The sequence below is a fragment of the Pagrus pagrus genome (genome assembly GCF_965226575.1).
Source record: "Pagrus pagrus genome assembly, chromosome: 22".
In the NCBI taxonomy this organism is placed as follows: domain Eukaryota; kingdom Metazoa; phylum Chordata; class Actinopteri; order Spariformes; family Sparidae; genus Pagrus; species Pagrus pagrus.
In genome coordinates, this window is record NC_140204.1 from 22,664,042 (window position 1) to 22,682,113 (window position 18,072).

At 40.1% G+C, this 18,072-nt stretch overlaps 2 protein-coding genes across 6 annotated transcripts in view; both read right to left on the reverse strand.

Annotated features, from left to right (window-relative positions):
- map4k2 (mitogen-activated protein kinase kinase kinase kinase 2) overlaps positions 1–4,181 on the reverse strand; it is a 42,368-nt gene extending 38,187 nt beyond the window's left edge. For all 5 annotated transcript variants that reach the window (XM_084345071.1, XM_084345069.1, XM_084345070.1 and 2 more), the window contains exon 1: positions 3,834–4,181. In XM_084345071.1, coding sequence (XP_084201197.1) covers positions 3,834–3,926 — 93 coding nt within the window. In that variant the 5' untranslated portion in view covers positions 3,927–4,181. The remainder of the gene's footprint in view (positions 1–3,833) is intronic.
- A 1,204-nt stretch (positions 4,182–5,385) lies between these two features.
- Positions 5,386–17,389, reverse strand: men1 (multiple endocrine neoplasia I). Its single transcript, XM_084344588.1, has 10 exons — positions 17,207–17,389; positions 14,920–15,400; positions 14,616–14,824; positions 13,646–13,774; positions 11,675–11,715; positions 11,480–11,567; positions 11,259–11,395; positions 7,873–8,017; positions 7,374–7,547; positions 5,386–6,711 (listed from the first exon to the last, which is right to left on the reverse strand). Exons 2-10 carry the CDS (start codon positions 15,353–15,355, stop codon positions 6,169–6,171), a joined length of 1,902 nt encoding a protein of 633 aa, XP_084200714.1. The 5' UTR covers positions 15,356–15,400; positions 17,207–17,389; the 3' UTR covers positions 5,386–6,168.
- Positions 17,390–18,072: the final 683 nt, after the last annotated feature.

An 18,072-nucleotide genomic window follows, 5' to 3' on the forward strand; every position in this document is an offset into this window, starting at 1 on the left:
TGTATATTCTATATCTGCTCTATTTCAGGTCTTCACTGACAGTATATGATTCTTGAGCAAATTATTAAAAGCCTAAGACTTCATGCTTATTTTGGTTGCAGTTTCCATCCAATGGAAATATTCTCAATGCCTTTCTGTTTGGAAACAGAATATATTTTCACATTTCATATTGGAAATGGATGATGGCAGGATTCAATAGGTTGAAAAAGAGCAATAATGTAGTAACAAAGTCACTACTTCCTAAAGTAACTTACTAAAAGTATTATTTACCAGAAAAAGCCAAGCAAGACATTACAGTCCATATTATCATAATTTTTTTTTGGCAAATGCAACTTCCATTTGAATCGCCCTACAACGGCAGTTAGAGACCACTTGAGACAGAAACACGCCTGGGCCACAGGAGAATATGGATGAAGATTAATAAGAGGACCACACACACGACCTCTGAGCTGAGTGTCCTCTGAATAACAGCAGTGTAATGAGAGTCCATTGAAAGCCCACACGGTCACATGTCCAGAGGTTTCAGCCTTGACTCCTGCAGTTTCAGCTCCACCAAACCCGCCAACAGCAGCAGTGGGAGTGATAATGTGCTATTGTCTGTCACTGTGTGTAGTGCTGGTCCCATTCACAGTAGACACACAATATGTCCAAATGTTACAGTAGTGCAAAGCCGGTTCAAAATAAAACGTCATCGTCAGCTGAATGTTGCTCATATATGTAAGACCATCTTGGCTGCATCCATCTGTTTGTCATCATCTACAGGGCCAAGAATCACCTGTCAATCAAACTGTGTTCATGCTACTGTGAATTTTGTCCTGACTCTTCTGTGAATTGAGTTCCTATGAGGCCTTCTGTTGTATGCACTACTGCTAAATGTATATTTATAGCTGCATCAATCAATATCTTCATATGAAAGATGGGTGAATTAATGTGTTATGTGTAAGAGGCCACTTGTATCACCAATTCTGCAGATTCCCTCAGATCGAAGAAGGTTTTTAACGTCTTTCAGCTCATTGTTTTGGTTCTACAGCCCCAGAGACTAGCTGATGAATTTAGAGGAGCATTTAGCAGCTGAAGAGCCAGATATTTTTCTCAGGGGGGGTGGTGACCAAAAACAGAGCTACAGTAACAGAGAGGAAGAGCATTAGACCATAACAATGTCAGACTCAAAATGGGCAGTCTTAAAAAAGTCCATACATTCTTCTTCTTTGTTTAAACCTTGTTTCCTACATGACCCATCATTCAGCTCAACCACTGACACCTCAGTCAGAGATTCAGGTATATTATGCTAGAATGCTCATGTAGCCTGGAGCCTCTCGCCTGCAGCAGAGATGCAGAGTGGGCTACAGAGGTGTGGTAAACTCTAACTCCACACTAACACTAATTATTTATTTTTTCAAATTTGTAATCTGCAGCCCCAGCAGACGCTGACTCAAGTGACATCACTTGAGGACATTTATCAGAGTTCTCACAGCCCCCTCTGGAGACAGTAAAGACTTTATACACCTTTGTCACATATGTGGTAGTACTCCCCAACACCAGGAAACACACACTGAAGAATCGGTGAAATTCCTCTTTCACATTTACAGTGCAAAGGCTCAATGAACAGCTTATTGAGAAAACGGAATGAAAATATGTGAATCAAATGCTCTGACACTATCACAATCTGCTGGGTGCACACATAAAGAATCTATGATAAGGAGCAGTCCTGAAGGCCTTGTTAACACAATATGTTGTTTTTTACTTTAACTTGTCACGCATCTGTATGTAGGCAGAGCAGTTTCAGAAGCTGATTTTGCACTTATTGAATGTTCAGCCCTGAACATAAAATCCACCGTCTGGCACACCTGTCATGAACAAACAACAGAAACTGAACTGAAAACTCATCACTTCCTGTGCCACATGTGAGTTCTAATGGGAAAAAAAACTGTAAAATCTCTAAAAAAAAAAAAATCTCTAAAGAATCCAGCTGCAGTATAACAAGCAGCAGAGAGGCCCTCTGAACAGATGAGGAGTCCCTCATATTTCTGGCGTGGGGGGATAAAAAAGGAACAATACAAATTCTTGTGCTGCTTCTGCAGGATGCACAAGGCACCGGGGCGGGTTAGCAGCACAGGATGTTTGCATCCTGACGCTCAAATAATCGAGTGAACGGAGACGACGTCAGCCTGTATTCTACTGAATACAGAGGACGGAGGATCTGACGGTGTATACTGTGACTTGTGACCAGCACAAACATTTCACTTCTGTTTATGTGGTGATATTAAACCGAGGGTGGCAGGGGTATACCATTTTATAGATATACTTTGGTATATTTGACCGTGTACATTTGTTTAGTTACAATATCAAATTCTACCATATTGTTGTTATTTAAATAATATCCTGTCAGGAAACAATATTTTGTGAAATTACAATAAAGCAAAGAAAACCCTTCTGTTTTCATTCTGTTAAAGGCCATTGTAACTGATCAGGAATCATGTAATACTGTGAAACTGTGATATTTTATGAGATACTGTTGCAACCCTAAATGACAAAGACAAACTCAGAAATATGTATTTTCTCCGTAAGTGAATAAACAAGCTGTTCTCAGAGGTCCCAGAACGCTGTTTGAAGTTAGAAAGGTGGCAGGGTCCGCCACATATAAACAAAGTAAAACCGTATAAATTGTGTTGTCCTTTAAGGTCTGTTTGTTTATTCAGTCATGAAAACAAAGAGAGTTTGTTTATTTAGTTTGTGTAGGCAGAAAAACAATCAGCCAATGAACATCTTTCTCTGCTCATTAACATTTCTTCAACAAAACTACAGAGTGCTCCTTTAAACAATAGTGAAAAACCGTCATTCACATTTTCTCGGAGCCAACACCAATGCCTTCAGTTTGCTTGTTTTGTCCGACCAACGGTCCAGAACCTAAAGATATTCAATCGACTGTACAACAGAGGAGAAACAGCACATCCTCACATCTGGGAGGCTGGTCACAGAGAATATTTGGCAATTTTGCTTGAAAAATGACTGAAAAGATTAATAGATGATCAAAATAGTGGCCAATTAATTTTTTGTTTGTTAGCCCAAAACAGACCTCCTCATCTACTATATACTGTGTATACCACACTGTTGGTTTGCCTAGGAGATAGATATAGATAGATATATAGATATATTATCATATATATGGATATTGTAATATAAAGCGACTTGGTGATAGGAGATGTGATATATATTGGCCACAATTATGACGACAACATGAACCTGTGGCACAACTGATGCAACAGGCTGCTGCTGCTGTGCCCTGTAAAACACCTGCCTGTTGGCTGGGCTTCTCAGAGGCTGACAGGTTAACCTGGCTGGCTTGGATGAAATGACATCATGCCAAGCACACACACACACACACACACACACACACACACTGACTCTACCCTTACCTACTGACTCTATTTCCTACACTCCCTCACATCAATGTTCCGCTTTTAAGCATTTTTTCTTACAACGTGAACATTATGTTGACAGTCCACTCTGACTGTTAGTTGATTGTGTGACCTGCAGCTCTGTGCTTACAGTGGCAGTAAGAAGATGTCCAGTCTTGATAAGTGTGTTGATGTCAAGCCTCAGGTTGTGCAAATCCTCCACCATGCAGCAGGACTTGGGCCAGAACAGGCCTGACAGTATACATTGTGTTACTTGATACATAACAGAGACTTCTCCAAATGCAGTTTCACCTTGATGGCAGGAAGTGAGCCAGCCTGCAGTGTGTGTGCGCTGAGAGAAGCTTTGTTCATGAACTAATCGTCCTGATGGAGGCTTTCTGCCGCATGAAAACACGAGGAAATGTTCTCACTCACCTTGAACACATCTCCATAGGTGCCGCACCCAATCCGATGAATTAACTCGTAATCATCCAGAGGGTCCAGGAATGACACCCCTATCCTGTCCATGTTTGGAGACACCTCTTGGCGCTGCGGGTGAGCCTGGCGGGCTCTCTACTCACACATCCCAGCTGTTGTTGTCGGAGGAGAAAGCAGCAGATGAACGCGCTCTATCTGACTGACTGAGTGCTAAATGGGAACTAATTAGAGCTGACTAATCGCTGCTGTATCGATCCGGCTGACACACACACACTGCTGCTCACTGACAGGACCGACACACACACTACAGGCGTTTGTGAGCGAGTGGTCCCGAGTGGAGCTGAGTCCCATCACGCATGAGCAGAGACAGCACACTGTAAAAAAATCAAGAGCTGTCGTTCAACTCTGTTGTTTTGACCCCGCTGTATCTTCTGTCCACAACAATTTAGGAGTGATAATTTTATTTTATTTTTTTTTAAACCCACATGATAAGCTCGATCTTTGTGACAGTCAAAACTCTCCTTTTTGATTTATAAGCCTGATGAAAGTAAAAGTTTTGGCTTTGCTCATAATTTTAGTTTTTCTTTTTAATAATCTCAAAATACAAAGTACATCATAATTTGACCTTCAAGGGGCATTATGTAATTAATAACAGAATGTGAAAAGCAGTTTTGAAATGATGATGTCTTTGTGTTATGTTGCAGAGATACCTACTGATGTTAGCATGCTAACCAGCTAGGCTCCCAACACTCCCCATGTCTTTTTAAAGCTAATTGCGTTTTTTTGTTATGGCAACCACTTCAGAGCAGCTAAACACAACATGGACATATACATTTTCAAATCATTTTGACCCCTTGATTCAAATTATTGAATTAGCATAATGCTTCCCTGGCATTTCAGAACTTTGATGTACAACACCATAATTTTGAGTTATTCATTCAAAAATATTGATTTAATAGCTATTTTAACTACCTGTATGCATTTGATTTTGTTTTAGACTGCAAATATTTAGATTTTGTTGGTAATGGAATTGGCATAATATACACTATTTAAAGTTAATTGTCTTGTAGGCCGATCATATGACATCCATGTCCCACCTTCTCTTCCATCTGTTTAATGATGTGGTAATTTTTTGTTTTGTGCACTGTGTGCATATAGATCTCTGACAGAATAAAACCAAACTACACTTCATGCAGGCCATTCACATGTGCCTCATTCACTTTCAGTCTACTATCACTGGTTACTATCTGCAACTGTCTCACTGCCAAACCTTTCAGACAGTTTCAGTTTTCTCAGCTCTTTGTTGCTTCCGTCAACTGAATGTACAACCCAGTAATATATGCACTAAATTTCCGTTAGGTTTGCCTCTGTGAGATCATCTGCAGAGGTTAACCACTGCTTTCCTGCTTGAACATAGCTTACATCCCACTCCAGTATAAACTCAAACAACCTTGTCAGATAGAAATCTTCAGTGTACTTATAGCTCAGTCACCTGTGAACATTATTGCCTTATATATCTAACACACATCATCAGACACATAGCATCACATTCTATTTTTATCAGGTCTTTATTACTTGCAGATACAAAAACAAGAACAAAAAACCACAAGTCATCAAGCAAATAGGATGTAGCAGGGCCACCTAATGTGGCTCCATCTCAACAGTGCATGGTCTTCCTGGTCTTCTCTAATCATTAGAAATAGGCCTAGCTCAGCTATTCTCAAAACTAAAGGCCACCTACTTTAGAAAAGAACAAAGGCAAAGTAAGGCAACATAGAGCTAGCAAGAAAGAAGCTGTCGATAGAGCAGAAGTGGACAATGTTACACAGTAACTATCCTAAATTAATCACTTCCAAGGCTTCAGTCACGAACAGGTTCCTAATGGTACAAGTTGATATTTACACATGTGTAAGTTGTGTTCTGGTCATCCTCGTTACTTTGGCTTCAAACATCCACATGTACACTAAGTCAATGAGAAGTTAATAGTCGGTGTGCAATTGGCTGCCAATTAATACACAAACTAATGATGAGTGAGTGCTTACAATCTATCAAACCAGACAGGTCGCAGAAAATAATTCTTCTGGCTGTAGTTAAATAAAAACAATTAAAATGTTCCCTCCTTCAGTTCATACTTGATATGTGATGCTTAACTCAAGTGTGCAAGTCAAATATATTGCTAGGAACTATGAGGATATGACTGAACTGGACCTCCAGATGAAAACACTGGGTAAAAAGTTTCACAAACAAAAGCGAGGTTAATCGGGTGTCCGTGTTGCTCTTCACAGTATGTTCTACAGAGTCTCCAACACTCCTCCTACAACAATCAACATGTCTACAGCGACTTGCGCTGCCGCTTCATGAAGGACATGGAGTAATCCCCGGCGGGTGTGCTCTTCTGTCTCTTCATCTGGACCTGTGACTGGGCAGTGAGCTGCAGCTTGATGGCGCTGGAGTTCACCTTGGCTGCACACAGCAGCTCCTTCATCCCCTTCATCTTCTCACTCTGAAAGACGACCACAGGACCGGCCGGGGAGGGGGACGCCTGCTGCTGGGATGAGGGTGAAGACCCAGGGTCTGGGCTGGGGGACTTGGGTTTTCCTTCAGCGTCTCCGGCCCGCAGGCCCTGAGAGGAGCGGCGTCGGCCACCTCCCTCGCCCACCTTCTTGGGCTGGGCCACTGCAGCTGGTGCTGCTGCTGCGGCTACTGGCTGTGTGGAGGGGGAGGTGGGAGCAGCAAGAGGAGGAGAGCTCTGCTCATCCAGCTTGGACTCTCTTCTGGGGCCCCGCCTGCGGCCCTCGCGGGGGTCATCACTGGACTGGTCATCATCATCCTGAGACTCTGGCTCTTTGGTGATGATCGACACCTTCTGACGCACCTTTGGAATCAGACCAGAAATCACAATTTAGCTAAGAAAAACAAACTATGACGAAAATGTCATCAACATCATGTATTTATGTGACTAAGACAAGACAATGACACGCAAAAAATGGATCTTTAATAATTATAATCAAAGGAATGTTTTTGTTTTCGTTGATGACACAAGACATGACTAAAATGGTAGTGGTGCGCTACTGGACATTCAAAAAATGACAGATATTTTCCCACAATTTTGCATCTAGTCTGTCAAAATATAAACAACACATCCCTGCCATTGATTAACCTGTCGATTCCCCAGATCAGTGCGTCACCTGTGCTGCTGTAAATTTTACAGCCTGCGAGTTTATTTAATTATATATTTGGACAAGTAACTTAAGCTTCATCTGTTTTCACTTACTTGTGTTAAGAATCTGTAAATTGCATGTATTGCAATGACTTTGTAGTCAAAGTGTTGTTTCTAAAGTTTCACAGTGATTTATTTGGAAGGTATTTGTGTATGATTTCATTTTTTGGTTATGGGGGAATATTGTTTAATTCTTTCGCACTAGTGGGATTTTAATGGTAGTATTTGGTAGTACAACCTTCACAACACTGCCTGCAGACACAGCTTGTGAGGCCTGTGGTCAAAGCTCAAAGGCAGAGCTATTCTGGGTTTCTCACCTGAGCATCAAAGCGGCTCAGAGACTGGACCAGGTAGGTGGCCCAGCCCACATGAAGGACTGGCGTGGGACTGCCCTCCTCCCATTTACAGATGCCATCATAGAAGCGCAGCAGGTGGGCAAAGCAGTCTGAGTCGTGGAGGGCTGAGAGGGCTGCTGCCTGCTTTGGATGCTCCTGAAAGATAGAAGGTAGTGTGGGGGACTTTCATTAAAATTCTCCTTTTAATATTTTAGTTAGAGTTGTGGAATGACTGAACCCATTACTTGATTATCAAAATATTTGGTGATTCATTTTCTTTTCATTGACGAATCAATTAAATCACCTTTTCACTGGAACTCTAATTCAGACCACATGTTAATACTAGTCAGAGGCGTCTTCTTTGAAGGTCTAAGTTTTAACATCCAAAAAAAGAGAGAAAAACTGTAAATGAAAAAAAACTGATGAGATCCTATAGATTCATTTGCTGCATTGCAGCGTCCCTCTGGCCAAGAATACTCACCTTATCAGCTCCTTCTCCTCCCTCTCCTCCCTCCCCTGGACTCTCTGCAGCAGCAGCTGTCTCCTTCAGCAGAGTGGGGATAACATCATTTGCAATGTCGAAGAACTCCTTGTAGATCTCCTCGTCCTCACGGAAATAGTTATAGCTGCAAAAGCAGGTGAGCAGAGGAGGTCTTTTAATAACAGTCGGGAGGAAGAAAGAATGTAACGCGTGAGATATGACTGAAACTGTCATTTTACAAGCACATTTTTGTATCTCCTTGTTGTCTTCTCCTCTAAAGAAGACATCTTTACATTATGTTCAGATTAAGAAATGGTTTTTGACATTTTCAAGTCTTTCAGGGTGGAATGTTGGCCTGTTACATGTGGATTATTGAAGGCACTGCAACAGTCCAGACATGACTAGAAGTGAACTCTGTATTCACAACAGTGGATTCTTTGTATATTATGCAGTGTGCACATTGCCTCTTGTCGATGGTGCTGAGAGGGCGAGCTGGAATTGAAAAACAATGGGGGAGCAGGAAAAGGAAGCTGATAGATGGGGAGGGAATGTGTGGTCTGGTGGGTCAGAGCTGGTATTTTTAGTTGCAGCTCATGAGCAGTATGTTTAAAGGGGAGGAGAGAGTGCGAGGATGCTGAGCTGGACACTTCCTGGATCAAACACCACACCCTCTCAAACTAACTGGGACTGGGCTTCTTTGTGGTGGATGTGTCACCACCACAATGAACAATCCTGACCAGAGCTCAAACTCTACTGTCACATCTGATCTACGTATATGTAGCATATGCTCAAAAAAAAAGGGAACAGTCCAATAATTCCTATGCAGTAGCTTCTACATCGTTTTCTCAGCGAGTCCAGAGATAGTCCAGAGATATACACAGCGCCTCTTGATGCATGCAAGTCTATGAAGACATAACATGTATTTATGACACAGGATATCTGGTTACAAATATGGGTTTTCATACCAAAATACATTGTCTTCTATCTTCTTCTGACTGTAGATTGTTACAGTAATAATTCTATAATGCAATATTTTAAATGAACTCACCTCAAAATGAATATCTAAATATAATCTTTTTTTCTTACTGTATTGTAATATGGCTACCATGACATAATTTAGTTTATATCTTTGGATATAAATGAAGACTTAATGAAAAAAAACAATAATAATTATAATTAAAAAAAATAATTACAACAAACATGGAAGTTAAACAATGCCATTGTCGAGGTTTTTTGTTGTGGTTTCGTGTTTGTATTTATTTTCCCTTTTGTGCCAGGGAAACAAAGAAATCTTCATTATAGAAAGTAACTGTACTGTTTCAAGTCACCCAGCCCTTTATTACACTATCTTTGAAAGAGCGCCAAGTTGATCATAAAGAAAAAATTGATGAAACAGCCTTTAAAGGTGCACTCTGTAGTTTAGGTGAAGAAATGTTAATGAGCAGAGAAAGATCTTCATTGGCTGATTTTTTTCTACCTAAACAAACTAAATAAACAAACTCTCTTTGTTTTCATGACTGAATAAACAAACTGACCTTAAAAAGGACAACACAGTTTATACTGTTTTACTTTGTTTATATCTGGCGGACCCTGCCACCTTTCTAGCTTTATACAGTGTTCTGGGACCTTATTTTCCTCTGAGAACAGCTTGTTTATTCACTTATGGAAACAATACATATTTATTCCCTTATTAATATTGTAAATATTTAAATTCTCAGTTTGATTTTTTTTCTCAGAAACTACATAGTATCCATTTAATACAACCTTCTTTCACTTGAAATTTAAAAAAATATATTTTTAAGGTAACTGCTTCAAAAGCCCTTTGAGTCTGTTATACAATAACCTACTCAATGAGAAGAAGTTGAAGTACTCACACAGCCTTACAAACTGATGGCAGGGATGTGACGAGCCAGTAGCTCAAGAATGTGCCAAAACAAAACGGATGTGACACAATCACTGAACATCTGCCACTGCCAACCGTGAATGTCATCATATTGGTCGATAGACCGACAGCAGTCAACAAGGCGTATATTGGCCGATACATTGGTGGATCTCTAAATTACATTAAGTAAAATAAAGAGCAGCAGCAGTTCTGTGGCTGGGGAAGGGAGGTTCCAGAAAAGATTGAGGACATGACACCTACATAATGAGTCCTCTAATTAGGTTATGTCTGCCCACAGACCCTAATTGTAGCCAACGCCTGGAATCTGATGCATTCTTTTAATGAACAGAGAAATCTTTTGAATTCTAGTTTTTATATTTCACACCACTGCCCGTGTTAGTTTGTGTAAATCACTAATAAGATCTATAATACAGATCTATACTGTATGATCAGCATGTATTTAACATCAATAATGATCTATGTATGATGATGTAAATGTACTATAAATGAGATATGTACTGCTTATTTGAAGTTTGATATATGGATGGGTGTTGTATAGTAAGCGGTGTTATATAGAGAAACCTTTTGTGTGAAAATATTTCTTGCCACAGTTTGGCTTGTGTGTGTCCTGTACTAACTTGAATGTCTCTTGACAGTCACAGGCCTGTTTTAAGTGATGATCTGCATTACTTGTAGTTGTTTTTAGAGATGGTAACAGTTTCATGTTTATACTTGTACAACAATTTTGTGGCTTGTGCTACTCAACTTTCAACCTCGGCAGCATCAGCGTTATATGCAAAATATCTTTAACATACAGCCATGACGGAAGTCAGGAAAGACATCTGTGCATTGACTGCCATCTTGTGTTTATCTGGTGAAGCTACACCTACAGGCTGCTGGTTAGGATGTTGCTGTTGGATGACCACCTTATTCATATGTTCACAATACCACAGCCCTGCTGTTAGATTTATGTACTGAATTCATCTACATTTCCACTCAAATGAATCAGAGGCAGCAACAAAACAGCTGGGACAAACCACAAAAACACAGAGGCAGCACGCCGACCTTTAGAAAGAGGTAAGTTGATGTGAAGCATGTAGTCTGTTTTCTTTGGGTTTGGGTATGTTGGCTGGACGAAACCAAACCTTTAAAGATATCATGATGATAAGCTGTGATTGATATTGAAGTTTTTTCTAATATTTCATATTAATCAACTATTAAAATAACTGTTTCAGTCCTAAATGTGGCTTAATGCTGATGTAGCTTTCTCTTGGTTATCCAGGATTAATGTTGGCTGTCAACCAACTAAAGACAGGAATCATTAGGGCTGGTTACTTTCATTGTCCACTCTACTTTGAATATTGTGTACTCATCTTCCCAGATTAAAAAAGCAACCAGATATTTTGATTATATATAAAATAATTATAATAATAACCATTGCCTCCTCATTCATTGTAAACTTTAACATGCTTTACAATAGTGTGTGAAAGCAGCGTGAACTCACTCCTGCATGACCTGAGCTGCCTCGGCCCAGGCCTTCAGTGCCTCCCGCACATTCCTGTGTCTGTAGTGGAAACCAGCCAGGTACATGTAAGGGTAGATGTGCTCATTGTTGTAGTGCTTCTGAGCAGAAGTGACGGCCTGAGAGAGAGAAAGCACGGAGGTGAACATTAGATGAGACAACATTCTTCACCTCCTGCCAGTCTTACTGCTTTGTGAGTTTACCTTGCGGTGGATTTTCATTGGGTCCTCCTTGCCTGGGATTGGATCCTGGTCTTCAAGGTCTGCCAGAGTGCCCATGGCCATTGGATACCTGTTGGTTGTGCAATTTAGAAAAGTTTACACACTCTCTGGACAGGCAGCATGTACAAACTGTGAGACTCTTCATTCCTCACGAACTTCACCTACGCAAACTCTCACCTGTCCAGGTCACCTCGGTCATACAGCAACCAGAGAAGTTTCTGTTCAATCAGGGAGAGAAGGAAGAGAAACACAGGCCGATCATGACAAAGCTTCTAACGAAGACTGAGTGTTGGTGACTGTTAAGAGCTGTGTAATATACCATTGGATTTATCACATATATAATATACCCCATCCCACATAAATCTTGCAAACAAGGTGAGACTTTATTAGTGATGGTCACAGCTATTAAATCTTACACTTAGTTCCTAAATAGTGGCCCGTTACTTTTCTCAACTGTAGAGAGAACCAGGCCTTAAGCCTGAAGTCAAAACACAGAGGTTTATTCTTAAATTCCCTCTGGTTACACTTTATAATAACCACCAATAATAAATGGAAAACTTGCAGTTAATTAAATGTATCTTATAGTTATTTCACTTTTAACAAACAAAGAAATGTTTTACAAACCGTTTATTAAGCAACTGTTTATAGTAAAGTTGCAACTGATGTTTATAATACTTTGTAAATGCATAGTTTATCTATAAAAATGTTTTGAAAGTGACTTTTTATAAAGTTGGAAATCATGTTTATTAACATTCACAATTGCTTAATAAATGGTTTATAAAGTATTTCATATTTAACGGTCAAATAACTATTAACTAAAGAGTAATTAACTATACATTTACCATGTATTAATGCAGGTTATTATAAAATGTTACCTTCCTTAGTTGTTAAATTGATAATTTTTTGTTTCATGTTTACCTGTTGTCTGCCAATAATCAGTGTAATGTACATTTCCACAGACAATTTCCAACAGAGTCCTGTCAAACTGCTGCGAACAGTTCCTCATTTCTCAGTGCCTGATAGGCCAGGTCCTGTACATTTAGATTCAACTATCTAGTTGTCAGATTGGGCCAGTGCTTAACTAAGTTTTGAAAAAAGAAAAAAAAGATGTTTAATTTTGCAGACATTGCTTTGCGCATCACACTGCTACATCTGCTCTACTCTCATTGTGTTTGTCTTGAGTACAAAGTCTTATCAGTGTGGATGGATCTTTAAAGGGAAGATAAAGGCTGTCAAAACAGCTCTGTAATAGCCATGACAAGAAAAGATCGCATCTTTTGTTTTATGTGGCAGGAAGGGTATGAAAAATTGTAATCTGGAAAGTAACTAGTATCTAAAGCTGTCAGGCACATGTAGTTGAGTAGAAAGTACAATAATCACCTCTGAGATGTAGCATGGAAAAAGGAAGTTGAGTATAATTCAAACATCGGACCCATCGAAGGTTGTTTTTTGAACCATAGTTTTCATTTGATTGACTTGAAAGAACAAGTGAGAGCTGCTGCTCAGTGTTAGACTTTCGTGCTGCGAACCAACCCAGGAGCACAAAAAGGCCAGTCATGGCAGAGACAGGAAGTGGGGGAAAAAAGTAAGTAGAGCCAGAATATTTTCACATCCACCTCTGTGACCTAAGGGGTTTATTTCTACTCAGACAGAGTTGGTGATTGTTGATTGTTTTGGTGAGTTTTAATGTGTTTTGGTCAGTGTTTTGTTGCTTCTATTCTGCTGTTAAGCTTACTGTCAATGAATCCAGGACAGTTTGTGACATAAACAGCCTTCCATTGCCTCAAAGGGTATATAAGCCAAATATTTCCTGGTATAGAAGTGACTTCATGTAATTTCATGTGTACTGCATCTTCCCAACATTTCTCTAGAAAACTGTGGGGATTAGTGATACCACTTCCAAACTATACAGTTGCATTAGAATTCATGGTTGGAGGTAAAGAGTAAATACATACGAGAATTTCTAAATAAAAACTGTCAGTTTATCTGTGAGAACATCAAATGGTTCCGTTTTAGACCGGCTCTCTGACATTTAGGTCACCACTTCCTCCAACATCTACTGTGAAGCTGGAAATGATAGTGTGTTTCAGGAGATTAAACTAACAGATACGCAACAACCCACTGCAAACATCAAGTGATGGTGCTCACCTGTTGCAGCTGCAGGAGCTCAGAGCTGTCAGTATGAAGGTCCAGTGATGGGTTGATTGCACAAACCATGAAGGCCACCTCCATGTTTCTGTCACATTTCATGTATGAGCCCTTCAGATAAAGCCAACTCTGAGGGAGACACAAAACACAGATGGGAGAGGTTTAACACGGTGTGAGTGTTGAAATCACAGTAAGTAAATACCAAATACTAGACATCATTAGTCTGTCCGCCAGATCCAATATTCAGCAGTTTTCTGATGATCAGAATCTTTTTATTTATTTATTTTTTTAAATCAGATCAAATAAACAAATTTAAAATGTGCTACTTTGGCTTTCAAGTAAGCGTAGGGGAAAAAGTACAATATTTGCCTTATTATACGTAGTCTGTAAGCAGAAACACTCAAGTGAAGTACAAGCACCTAAAATTCTCTTTAAGTACAGCACCTAAGTACATGTACTTAGTTACATTTCATCACAGTTTATGTGTAAAACCAGTCACCATAATAACAATAATTCAAAGCTCTGAATACATCTTATTCAGGGTGCTTTGACATCTGCTATTAGGAGAACTTTGTCCAGACCAAAGAAAAAAAAGATCCACTTTAGATTTTGTCGTTTTCATTTCCACACTGACCTACTTAAGGCAAACCAAGACGTTTAAACATGAAGTCATATTGGACTGACAAGTGACTCACTTATCGGACAGTCATGGTTATGTAATCCTGCATCATCAGTGCTACATGGACCCCCGAGGGGATATTAAAGTCCTGTTACTGACAGCAGGTCAGGCTGCACATTACCAAACCTGATTATGTTCTCTGGGTTCACAAAGAGCTCAGCAAGACGTAACGGGTGCAGTCATACATCTTTAGTTACTTTATTGTGTTGAGAATTTGAACAGTGTTTCATTTCATTAAGTGCTTGGAGAACTTTTTAATTATCATTTCAGTTAACTGGAGGTCAACCTCACCTTCTCACTGACTCCTGCTGTAACAGTTTGTCCTCGACGGTCCTCATTACCCTTTCCATGCCAGGTGACCTCAGCCGTCTCTTCACCATTTTTGCCAAAAATCACCCAGGCATGGTCCTCAGACAGTGCAAGGTGGACATCCTTCAGACCCAGAACCTGGCAGGCTGCTACCACAGCAAACGCCACACCAGAGCTGTCCAGTTTTGTACCTGGTTCAAATTGAACAAAGAGTTATTTTTTATCAACTTGACCTCAAACATCATTATAATAACAACTAATTTTATTGTAATATGTGTGGTTGTACCAGTGATGAGACTGAAGAGGGACTGGATGTGCGCCCGGTCCTTGAAGTAAGAGCGGCTTAGACTGTTCCAGATCACATCTGACACTTTCTTCACCAGCTCCCTGCTGGAACCTGCAGCAGTCCTCCGGTACTGGGACAGGTCCACTGCGCCGCGGATCTGAGCTGTGAAGCGCTCGTACAGTGCAGAAATCATACCCAGCTCCACTGTAGGGAAGCAGGAATTGGGACAGTCCGGCTCCAGTGGTTCAAACCGGACACCTGGAACATTTATTGGAATGACCCGGTTCACAGCTAGGAAGTGCTCGACAAAACCCAGGACCAGGGAGAGAAGGGCCAGGTCAGGCTCAGACTTACGGAGCTCAGCATCAAAGAGCTGAACCACCCCATCGATCCCCCGCAGGGGAAAGTGCTTCTTCTGGGATGAGTGCAAACCCATGATGTCCACTGTCAGTCAACTCAGACGCTCTCCTCACCTGCAGTACTGAATGTTACAGACAGGGCAGTCAGTTCAACCCCACAGCAATATCACACTGATGCCATAGAAAGTAGGATTCTATACTTTGTGGGGTTTTTTCGCTCTCCTTTCCGACAACAAGTTGACTGCTGTAGTGCCCATAGGCCCTCCTCCTTCAGAGGTAAATTAACTTAAATGCTGTTGTTCTTAACACACAGTACACAAGCCTTATTATATTTATATTTTAATAAAAACTTAAAATCTTATTACCTCATTGTTGTGTCAGTTTTTCCCTGTGGTATCACACATGATATTGAATATTGATATTTTTCAAGGTATTGCATTTGGGATATTAATGATTAATAGCTGATCAATTAGTTCAAAAAGTATTTGGTTACAAATTACAAATATTTGCTTATATAATATATAAAAATAAAATACAAAATAATTGGATGAGAAGACATATTTAATGAGAATACATGTAGTTTGTAATTTAAAAATACAAAAGACATTCTTTACAAACTGATATTATTACATTCTAGGTATTCAGTAGCCTTTACATCAATTGGATTTTGTTGGGCCAGTTGTTGACGAGTGACAGACTGAGCTCTGCTGTTAAAGTCAAGTCATTATTTTGGTGCTAATTCAAGTAACTTGGTAATTACTTTATGTGTTCTTGTAACTCCTAAAGCAGCCCGGATTTCACATCAGACTTGGATGCATGCACAATACTTACAGTACTTACTTACCCCTAAACATCACCCATTAAAATCACTTAACATTTCCTTCATGGCAATACGGCTGAATATGTTCATGTCTACATAATATTTACCACAGCACCATTTAAGAAGGCAGAATGGGTGTAAAAAATATTTCATTTTGCAAAGGAATAATTAAATATAGACATATATTTATTACACTATGTGATGCATCAGTTTTATGTTATGGTTCATTCGGTATATTCTTTAAGGCAGTACATCTGCAGGTGTTACGCTGTTTGCTTATATAAGTTACACTAGTGTGTCCTTTCCTGATAAGAGAAGCAGCATTTCTTACCATATATTTTAACTAGCTTGGTATATACATAACGTATCCACATTAATAAACATTCTGTAAAGAATTTCATCAATAATAATTTATAATATTACTATAACTACCGCAAGCTACACAAATGAAACGTAGACCCAGACAGTGACACACAGCAGAGCGGCTTGAGTCGTTGCATAATGCTGCTTGTTACATGGATGCCGCTATCAGGGCTATATGGCGCTTTGGTGGGCGGGGCACTCCCACTGCTACATACGTACATTCAATACAAACCTGCAACAAGAAGCTCTACGAGGTTTGTGATTCTCAAATTTACGTCTAAATGTCTGCACAATATCACAAATGCTTAGAGTCTTTCGGTACACACAGAAATACTTTGTTAGATGAATCAACTTGCTAGCCTGGCTGGCTCATGTAGGCTAACAAGCTAACTTTACTAAGTTAAGTTAACGTTAGCTACCCATTTGTACTTGCTATTGGTTCTTAATCTGCTGAATGGATGCTGAGTTGTTTGAATAGCTAAATGAGGTGAAGTACGTACATATCCTAAACCAGAAAGTGACCCACATTGTGACTCGCAGCTTGGGAGCAGCCGGCTGAATTAGAGCTGTTCAGAGGAGCAGCTAACAAGCTAACGAGCTGCTAGTTAGCTAAACTCACCACTTTTGGACAATGCTTATCCCCCAACCACTCTCCCGCAGTGTACCGCAACAGTATACCGCAACGCTGATTCACTCTACGCTCTTATCAACGTAGAACTCGACCAATGTGTAAGAGATTACTTACCCGTTTTCTCACAGCCTCAGCCACATGTTTTTGTTTGTGTCCCCCTTCTTTTGCCGCGCAGTTCAGTCTTCCCGAAAATCACTTGCAGTGTGTTACCAGCATCTGTGTTTGCGCGTCAGAGCAGATCTCATAGCGGTAGTAGGCTGCTGTCAAGCGCAGTTGAGCCCCGTTAGGCCCATCCCCACAGTTAGAGATCTTAGCCGCTGCACACACGGTTTCTTCTCATGTATGCTGGGAAATGTAGTTCAACGTATGTTATTCGTAACCACCCCAGCAGAGGGCAGTATGATGCCATTGTGTAATATATTGCCACAAAATGGAACAAAGGTGACCATTACATAATGGAAAACAGGCTATAAAAACCACTAGATTTGTAATTGTATGAAACTGTACTGGAGCTGTGAAGTCACGGCATCTTTAATTCATTATTCAAAATGATTTTAGCAATGTTGCTGTGGCAGGCTTTGTTACAAACAGCTCAAACACACATTAGTTTATGCATTGAAGCCATGATCATGAAATTATTTAGCTAAAATAATTTGGTACAGTTTACTCAAATTTCATACAGTGCAGCGCCCCAATGATATAACAGCTAATGGCCGAAAAGCGAGAACCCACTTTTGTTCAGAGCAGGTACAACATGGTGTCTGTGTTCAGGAATATTCCTCGTGCTGCCTTCAATTGCTGTCGAAAATTTCCATTGTCGTTATGGACTTCACACCAGTTGGATTTTACTGATACAGGTAGCTGGAATGTACTTTAAAAAGGCAGAGAATCAGATGGCAAATGATCTAATGGTGGCAATTATAATAATGTGATTATTTTATGTCTATATACCTAAACGCAGAGACAAGTGTCATGTTGGA

What these genes read in the sequence shown, in the direction of transcription:
- men1 (XM_084344588.1), bottom strand. Translation starts at nt 15,355, where the DNA reads ATGGGTTTGCACTCATCCCAGAAGAAGCACTTTCCCCTGCGGGGGATC. An exon ending in CCTCTTCAGTCTCATCACTG is followed by an intron (nt 14,825 to 14,919) that starts GTACAACCACAC and finishes AATTTGAACCAG; the next exon opens with GTACAAAACTGGACAGCTCT. An exon ending in CAATGAAAATCCACCGCAAG is followed by an intron (nt 11,396 to 11,479) that starts GTAAACTCACAA and finishes TCTCTCTCTCAG; the next exon opens with GCCGTCACTTCTGCTCAGAA.